We start from the raw sequence: 10,100 nt of genomic DNA on the forward strand, positions 1-10,100 counted from the left end.
TTCTTTGGGCATAAAATGACGAAAAAATCTTTGAAAAGAAGGTCATGTGCTCGGCACATGATTTTTTTTAATAGAAGATATAACGGAATGTGGGTCAGGTGATACATTGTAATAAATTTTTAATTTAGGTGGTAGATTGACATAATTTTTTTTAAGTGATAAAATAAAATTGAGTGTAAAATTTAGATAAAGTATAAAAAAGCCTAATGCAAATAGCAGGGCCTACCCTATAGCTCCAACAAAGGACATGTATGAGACATGTTTCATTCTGAAGGTGAAAGTGATTGAAGAAGAGACAAGAGTACAGGAAACACTTATCCCTAGGACACCAGAAAGAGTCAAATTGTTTGCCATTTTTTAAGCTCTGAAATGTTATTACTCTAATTATAGAGGCTTACAAGCAATAACATATATATTTATGTAACAAACATCACCATAGCTATAGTTAGAATAGCTTTGCTTTTGTAAAAGAGACATCTTTTATCCAACCAAAGCATAAAGCAACAACCCCACCACTTATACATCTTCTCTTTTCCTCCCAAAAAAAGATAATTGAGAACCCTCTTAGCACATGATCAACAGAAAGGCGCATTGAAGAAAAAGGTGGAGAATTAGGAGGGTTCATTGAATCTTGTGGCTTGTGGGTTTTTACCGAACTTCCTAATGCATTCCTCTGATCATGTCTATATCTTATATATTAATTAAAGAAAGAAAGATCAATCTAGCTAGCATATGCAGGTGTGCGCACTAAGAGGATCTAGAGGTATCATAGTAATATTTAATTGATCATGAGGACTCAGGAGGTTTGCCTTTTAATTACATATACAAGAGTAAGATAGGGAGGGGTCTAAGTCAAGAAAGTATTATAAGAAACCATGAAATTACTAACTAGTTCAAGTTATATTAATATTGTGAGCTTCAACATGCTTTGAAGGGTTGAAGTTGCTGTTGTTTTCCAAGTCTTTTCCATTTGGTGATGAAGTGGGTGATACAGACGGGTTGTAAGAATACCAATTAGACCAGAAAAGATAGTTGAAGAAGTTGATGAGGCTGAGAGCAGCAAGCAACCAATAGAAAAGGTCCAGCCTATCCCTGTTGAGGTCATTGTCACTGAGCCAACCACCCCTTGAAGAAGTGGAGGTCACTCTGTTCACCAGAGAAACAAGGAGGGAGCTCAAATAGAACCCAAATGAGTATGAGCAGTAGGTCATGGCTGTTAGAAAGGATTGCATGCCTTCCAATGACTGCTTGTAGAAGAACTCTATAAGCCCCACTGCAGTGAACATCTCGGAGAGGCCAAAGATGAGAAACTGTGGAGCAATCCAAAAGATAGAAAGAGCTTCATTTGAGTCCAAGGCTGAGTTTCTTCTCTTTTTCTCAATAACTGCAGCTGAAACCATGGAAAAAGTGGCAATAAAGAGGCCAGTGCCAACTCTTTGCAAAGGTGAGATCCCGGAGTCTCTTCCGGTGACTTTTCTTGCAGTTGGTACAAAGACAGTTTCATAGAGAGGGACAAGAAAGATGAGCATAATGTAAGGGATGGCTTGAAGTGAAGCAGGGGGGATTTTGAAGCTTTTTGTGATCCTAGTGTTCATGGCACTTCCTTGCTGGACTGAGAATGTCTGGAGTTGAGCTAAAATGGTGTTGAAGATGATGGTACAGGCAAAAATGGGCACAACTGAGATAATTATTTTCACTTGCTCCACCTGAGCCACAGTGCATAATCTCCATGGACTTTCACTCCTCTGACTTCCATCTTCAATTTTGATGCATGCCTTGTCTAGGAATCTGCAGTTTATTTAACTAAAGTCATTAGATATATAGAAATGCTATCCAGCTATAGATTAAGAAACCTAACCTTTTCCATTGAAAGTGGGATAATGCTAAAACATGTCAAAGTTGACATTAGCTAGCAGAACAATATATATCTGCCTTCAAAGTTTGTACCCCACCTGAACTTTTCTGTATGGAGGAGAGTGCTGACGTTAGGAGACATGGCAACAAAGAGGTGGTTTGGCACATTGTTTTGGTTTCCATGAAGCATTTCTGTGTTTGAAGGGCAGATTTGCTTTCTCTTTGTAAATGCAGCAACAAAAACCTGATGAGCAGACAATGAATAAACTAATTAAAGGATTGTGAAGAGACATTGATCATACGCGCACTTCCATAATTTTAAGTATAAGGTCGGTGCCAATTCCAAAACCAATGTATAGGAGTATGTTCATAGGGATGCTAATATTGAGAAGGACAAAAGGGTTGAATGGAGATCTAACATATACAATTCTTCCATTTTGATAGAAAGAAGCATCACATAACATAACAATAATATTAAGTTTAGCAAAGCTTCTATTTAGTATTAAAATGCAAATTGTTCTTATTTTAATCAGGATCAACAAAGATGAGGAATATTATTGATTGATACCCACAAATAAATAGTTAGAACTACTTTCTTTACTTGAGCTACATAAAAAGATTGTAAATAATATGCTAGTTTACTCAGGACAGGAAAAAATAAAATATAACAGAAGATTAAGCAACAAGAAAGTCTCTTAAACATCACAGGTACAGAAACACCAAACACACTCATACAGAGACAGTTTTTGAGAAGTAATTGATTTAAACAAAAAAGGAACTTTAAGTGTTGTACCGAATTACAGGATTAATTAGCTTATAACCGACAACAAAAGCATAGAGGTCAACATGACTGGAATGAAAGAATAAAGTAATAAAAAAAGGCTCCTCAATTCCCAAAGGAGAAAAAAGAAAAAGCATAATACTCTGTAGAAGATTAAAGGAGAAAGGTAATTGAGGTTACTTGAGCAATTGGAGTGAAAATACTTCCGCGTGGTGGTGTGTTTCTGTAGACAGACGTACCAAAAATCAAGATGATTAGTCCCATTGCCATGGCAGCTGCAGACACTCCAAACCCAACATCCATCCCAGAGTGTGTTTGGACCCAAACAAGCACAGTTAGTGCAATCAGTTCTCCCATGCAGAAGGCAAAGTATGCGCAATTGAAGAAAGTGGACAACTTCTTGGCTTGCTTGGAGTCGTCCCTCCTGAATTGGTCTGCCCCATGAGAGATTATGTTTGGTTTTAGACAACCACTTCCTAAGGCCACCAAGTAAATTGCAGCAAAGAATATCAGAGCCTTGTAGCCCTTCTCCTCGGGACACTTCTGGGACATAATATTGCAGGGAGGTGGCCTCAATTGTGGGAGATGGGCTTGAACAGAGAGTAATATGAAACCCTGCAAGCAATTTAAACCAAAATTGATTCATGGAAAATCAAGAAATCTGTTTCTCATTATGCATTTAAGAGTACTATTCCATATAGAATATGCCTTTTATTTCTCCTTTGGGGCTGCTAAACAATGGGCTGTAGAAACCATCATGTAAACATGCGCCTTTTTGATGTGTGTATAGGAATGAAATGATAAGAATCAGCTACTTTAGAATCTATATTGATTTAGTGTTATAATAAGATTAGTTTTCAGAATTTAATAAGATAAACATAGATTTCAAAGAGACAAGAATATAGAATATGCAAATTGCAGGATAGTGCTTACTTGAAAAGATGAGAGATTGAGAGAAGTAGAACAAGAAAAAGAGAAAAGGGACATGTATCATATATGTATGAGAAAAGACTTACAGAGAGCTCCACAAAGCCAAACATCAACATGGTCCAGAAGCTCCCAAGATAGGAATCTGAGAGGAACCCACCAAAGAGGGAGAGGAGGAACACTGTCAGGAACACTGTCCCTATAAAGTTTGTTACTATGTTTGCAGACTTTGACAGTGGAAAGTGCATCTCATTTAATAAATAGGTAATGAGATTGTTCCCAACAGCAGCTATTGCCATCATCTCAAAACCTTGGAGACCTGCAGCATGCATCCACCAACAATAACCCACTAATTAATTAAAATTCATATCAGCAAAAATGCATTTAGTAAATTCATTTTTCTTGCATTCATATAAAGTTCATATGTTACCATATTCACAGTTGATAGTAACAAATAGTGAATACTACAATATAGACTTAATACTTGTGTTCAAGATCATATGAATATATATGGTGCAAAATATGAAATAAGCAAGAGAGGGAGAGAGAGAGAGAGAGAGACCAAGGACAAAAACAGCAGCCCTCATTCCACCATGGTTGGTAGGCTTGCAGGGTCTGCCTCTCCAATCAACAGACGTATCCTCCAGCGCAGCCTCAGACATAAAATTGGATTCTCCTCTGAATTTCACTTTTGTCTTTTCCACTCTATCCTCCATTTTCTTTATCTATACTCTCTCTCTCTTATATATCAAACTATGCGTATCTTTTGTGAAATCAAAGGCCTTGACTTCCTTAAAACTTCTTTTGTGATATTGAGACAATCTAACAAGTGGGTTGGCTTCATATATATAATGGTCACCCCTGCATTTCCTCGGGGCCGATCTTTTGGGGTTTGGAGTCCTCGGGAAGTTGACTCAGCAGTAGTGGCATGGGCGCATGGCCCATGATTGTGCTTAAAACTAAGCTAAGCAATAAGTCAGCCCCCACATATACACAATCTCTTGGTATCCATGCTTCCATGGCAACTATAAGAGATAAATGTCTTCCATCGATCCTAGCCACTGCTACATATCCACCATAGATTTGTGGCTCCGGGTACCATGGACCGAACTTTTCGCCAACACTAGCCACTCCACTCGTGAATCATGATCATGGTCATTCTAGTTAGCATGTCCTCTCTCAAGTGGACCATACCCCCTAAGCGATACAGAGTGGAGCATTACTTCCATTGCTGCTATTCTCTCTCCAACACCCTCGATAATGTTTTAATAGTATATACTCCTTTTTTCTTTTTAATAGGGTATAATATGCTCCTTGTACTGTATTTACCAAAAAAAAAAAAAAAAATTCGTTCATAAGTAGCAAATTTCAATATTTTTTTTTATTTTAACTACTAAAATTTTATGTCATTTTATTTTAGATACTAAATTTCAGTTTATGTACTAACTTTAAAAAACGTGATTCTACCAAGTGTTTGACACTGTTCACGAGCACTTGAAATTTTTTTTTTACAAACTTAATTAACTGTGACTATACAGCTATCACAACTTTTTTTATTAATTTGTTGTTTTTTCAGTGTTTGTAAGGCTTAAGCTTTAACGTCTAGTCTTTAGGTTGTAAAACTTCATCCCCAAACCTAAATCAAAAGCATTCAACCCTTATAAATTTTAAATTTTTATTAATTTCATACAGTCATAAATGTAACTGCATGACAATCCCAACTATGACTGTCGAACAGTCACAGCTATATACCAAACCAAAAAAGAAAAAAAAAAAAAACTAACAGAAGACCACCGAGTGCTCAGCACTTTGCTTGAGCGATTGATGTAAAAAAAAAAAAAATTTCACTTTTGGTATAGATTTTTGACCTAATAAAAAATGTCTTGCTCTAGATTTGTATCTAAACTAAAAAAAATTCATGTCTATTTTGTTGAAAAACTATTGAAATTTGGTATTTAATCTTAATTTTCTATAAAAAAAAAAACTCCCTACAGGTTTTTAGCTTGGGGTATATGTCCAATTTGGTCATCGTACATTCATCCTTGTTTCAAATGAGTCCTTGTAATTTTAATTCTTTCGATCAAGCCTTTGCAGTTTATTTTTGTTACAATCATGTTCAAAATCAAATGGGTGTTGCTATTCAGACTCAATTTTTTTTATTTCTATCCCCAACAAACTCTTTACACCGAACTAAAAATTAGAAATTACAAAAATTTATTAGTATACTGCTACCCCCAAAACTTGCGGCGAGATTTGACCAGGAATCCTAGCAGATAGCACTGTACTCCTAATTATTGTGAAGGCGTGCCACTGTTCGGCCGAGACAGCCGTAACATAAACTGTAAGTTTGATGAGTTGTGTGAATTTGCGCCAGATCTTTCTTCTTTGATCAGATGATTGTACAGTAAGCAAGTAACTTGGACTTACCAAAAGTTCATACTGCCTTGATCCTTAAGGATTTTTTATACATCAAAAGTTTCTGTGACTTTCAAATTCATAAGTGCGACTAATGTTTTGCTGGGTGATTGGATGCATGATGTAACAATAAACTTTAATAAAGAGCATGTGCACAATATGATTTTCCTGGAAACAAGATACCATGGTAGTTCTAACAACGAACCTCATGATTAATACATGAAAATCAACTGTCGAAGCTTTGAAGAAAAATCAATACTAAGGGAAAAACCTTAGCAGAGCTACAAACAAGGAAAACTTAAAGCTTAAGAACTTGAAATCAAATACAAATAGTTTCTTAGTAAATGATTAGGTGACTAAGAGGTTGGAAGGTTGAGAAGGTGAAGATCTTGAGACTTTGAAGAGAGGTTGAGAGTTGGGAGATTGGATATTGATTTCAAGACTTGTGTTTTTTTGTGTTGATCGTGGATGCTTCTTCTGTTGGATTCTTCTCCTTTTATACTTACATTTTCTAAGTGTGAATGTTCCAATTGTGCCACCCATTATGGGAACTTGTTCTTGACCAATCTCTGCACATTCGGCGGTGGAAGCTGGTTTTGAAACTTGTTTAAGCGATGTCAGTCTCACATATATTCTTTTCGAAACTTGTTTCGATCTGAAATGTCTCTTCCTACTATCTGGGGCTGTCATTTTGCTTCTTGGGATCCGTGTTAGTACTTTCCTCACCCTATTTGCTGATTACTCTGGCTTCTGACAAAAAAGATGATTCTTTATTGTTCTTTGTTCTGTTGCTTGGAAGGGAGCCGATGAAGCTATTCTCGACCAAAAAGAACACTTGCGATCTCTGAAGTATTGTTTTTTTGGCGAGAGAAGCTCACCGGGAATGAATTCGTTTGCTCTGTATGCCATGCTCTAGATTCCACGAGGCACCTCGGTTTGAGCAACACATGATGACTTCCTCAAAGACTGGGCTTATCAATCAGGCCAACGTTTGAACATAATTTCGGCCTGAGTGAATTTGGGCTTGGCCATGCCTTTGGCCCAATATCAAATTATGATGTAAATATATCCCCCCCCCCCCATTTCCTTGAGTTTCAACCGTGATCGTCGAGTTGGTTAAGGAAATGTGGAATGCTTTGCAACTGCTTTTCTTCGCCGAGTTTCTTAAAAACTTAAAAATTGGTTAGGCTCAGCACAAATGCCAAACTCCCAATACTTGGGGCATTCCTTGAATTGCATTCATCTTTCAGCCGTGGGTCTCTTAGTATCAATCTCAAGAGGCAAGATTCCTTCCAACGGCACAATATCTTAGCATTAAATGCTTTTGATCACGTGAGTGAATTAGCCGGCGTGATTTCCACGAAAACCCAAGAGAAGTCAATCATAGTCTCCCTTCAGCCCCCAAATTGTGCCTCTATAATTGTACCTCATGATGCCTTTTCTTAAAAAATAAAAAATAAAACCTAAAAAATTTCGAAACTTCCCACCAAACTCTACATGCACCCCTTTGTCTCCAAGGCATATATAAATCCATGTTTTCCATTTGAAACTTTTTACGCATCCAAAATCTTCAGTACCTCCAAATTTCCAAAAACTCTCAAGCTTTTTCTCTGTGTTCTTCGCATTTTCTAGAAATTCCAAACTCAAATTTCTTCCTTTTTATCAATGGCTTCATCAACTTCCACTTCTTCTTCCTCTGTCTCTTTCGCCACTATCGCCGCTTCTGCGAGTGTTTCTGCTTCTGCAATGGCAAGCATATCTATCAGAATAATTCATGTCTTGGTGGACACTGCTACTGCTATTGCCGTTGCCTCTTCTACTGCGGTGGCGTTGCAATCGGAGCTTCACCCCGGTTCTCCAACTGAATCAGAACCTGCTGATGATGTGGACCATTCTTCCACCGAAATCACTCCGGCCAGCCTTGCTGAGACAATCGAGGATCGTTTTGCTGAGTTTGAACAAGATCTCGGCACTATTGTTTTTGAAAACTGAAAACTTGAAACTTCAACTCTTTTCACCAAGACTGGCCGCGAGGATGGCAAGCGTTTTCTGGGTCCCTTCTATCCAGTCGGGCTTCCTGAGGCTTTGAAAAGAGCAATGGTCGTGATACCTGATGACTTTTGCTTCTGCCAGGGCATCACTAACTGGTCTGGGTGGAATACGGCACGCCCTCAACCCCAAAATGGCCAACCGTTCAGCTAAAATGGTCATCATGGATAGTCAGGATGCTTACTGCCTTCGGCGATTAGTGGGTGGAACTTGGCACAAAATATGTCATTCTCCTTAGCTGTAAGAATGTCGTCGTGGATCGTTCTCTACTCTCAGCGGCATTGTGCTTCTGGTCTTTAGCGAGCAACACTCTGAATTTCAAATTTGGCCAGATGACCCCCACTGTTTTGGATATGGCCGCAATCTTTGACTTCCGGCCACATGGCTGTATAATCTCAATGAAGCTAGGTCAGGTTGAGTTTCTGGTCAAGCTGCAATATGCTCACGACAAAGTGCTCAACTATGACACTTGGGTGCAAACCTTCTGCCAAAAGACTGCCGAGGTTTCGAATGAGGAGCACACCGCGTTCCTCTGCTACTGGCTGCGCAAGTTTGTCTTCTACATTCAAAATAACAAGATCACCAAGGTGTTCATCCCTTTGGCTGAAGCCTTGGCCTCCGGCGAAAAAAATGGCACTTGGGCCATTTGTTCTTACACACCTCTATAGATGTCTGTATGGAGCCACAACCACCGGGATATTCAAGATATGGCTCCAAGTGTACTTTCCAGAGTTGGCATCTTTTGCCACTGCTTCAAAACTGCCCATTCCGGCAGTCTTAGCCATGACTTGTGCTAAATGTGGTTCAACAGGTCTAGAACGCTAATGCTAACATGAGAAAGTGCATTCCCATGGTTTTCTTGCCAACCAAGAACAATTTGTTGCAATTTAGATGAAATTAGACCAAGTATGGAACGAAATGATGTTTTCGTGCGTTCTTAAAACCAAATGTGGTTCAATAGGCCTAAAACGCTAATCCTAACATGAGAAAGTGGTTCCCCATGTCTTTCTTGCGAACTGGTTATGTTTTGGTGCAATCTAGCCGAAATTAGATCAAGTATGCAACGAAATGACGTTTTCGTGCGTTCTTGACATCAAATGTGGTTCAATAGGTCTAGAACGCTAATCCTAACATGAGAAAGTGTTTCCTCATGTCTTTCTAGCCAACCATTTACGTTTTGGGGCAAGTTGGACGAAATTGGTTCAAATGTGCTCCGAAATGACGTTTTCGTACGTTCTTGACACTAAATGTAGTTCAACAGGTCTAGAATGTTAATGCTAACATAAGAAAGTGCATCCCCATGGTTTTTTTGCCAACCAGGAACAATTTGGTGCAATTTGGATGAAATTAGACCAAGTATGAAACGAAATGACGTTTTCGTGCGTTCTTAAAACCAAATGTAGTTCCATAGGCCTTAAACACTAATGCTAACATGAGAAAGTGTTTTCCTATGTCTTTCTTGCTAACCGGGAACGTTTTGGTGTAATTTGGACGAAATTAGACCAACTACACAACGAAATGACATTTTTGTGCGTTTTTAACACTAAATTTGGTTCAATAGGTCTAGAACGCTCATCATAACATGAGAAAGTATTTCCCCATGTGTTTCTTGCCAACCGGGAACATTTTGGAGCTATTTGGATGAAATTGGACCATGTATGCAGCAAAATGACGTTTTTGTGCGTTCTTAACACCAAATGTGGTTCAATAGGTCTAGAACGCTAATCCTAACATGAGAAAGTGTTTCCGCATGTCTTTCTTGCCAACCGGGAATAATTTGGTGCGATTTGGACGAAATTAAACCAAGTATGCACCGAAATGACGTTTTTGTGAATTGTTAACACCAAATGTAGTTCAATATGTCTAGAATGCTAATCCTATTATGAGAAAGTGTTTACGCAAGTCTTTCTTGCCAACCAGGAACAATTTGGTGCAATTTGGATCAAATTAGACCAAGTATGCCCCAAAATGACGATTTCGTGCGTTGTTAACACCAAATGTGGTTCAATAGGCCTAGAACGCTAAAGCTAACATGAGAAAGTGCATCCCCATGGTTTTCTAGCCAACCGTGAAC

The 10,100-nt window shown here is 38.5% G+C and overlaps 1 protein-coding gene across 1 annotated transcript; it reads right to left on the reverse strand.

Annotated features, from left to right (window-relative positions):
- Nucleotides 1-430: 430 nt before the first annotated feature.
- LOC147280536 (Major facilitator superfamily protein) lies at nt 431-4,278 on the reverse strand. The gene is made up of 5 exons (XM_086251523.1): nt 4,125-4,278; nt 3,652-3,881; nt 2,816-3,250; nt 1,953-2,098; nt 431-1,788 (listed from the first exon to the last, which is right to left on the reverse strand). Exons 1-5 carry the CDS (start codon nt 4,276-4,278, stop codon nt 894-896), a joined length of 1,860 nt encoding a protein of 619 aa, XP_086107649.1. The 3' UTR covers nt 431-893.
- Nucleotides 4,279-10,100: the final 5,822 nt, after the last annotated feature.

Source organism: Dryas octopetala, chromosome 7, assembly GCF_963921425.1.
Source record: "Dryas octopetala chromosome 7, drDryOcto1.1, whole genome shotgun sequence".
Taxonomy (NCBI): domain Eukaryota; kingdom Viridiplantae; phylum Streptophyta; class Magnoliopsida; order Rosales; family Rosaceae; genus Dryas; species Dryas octopetala.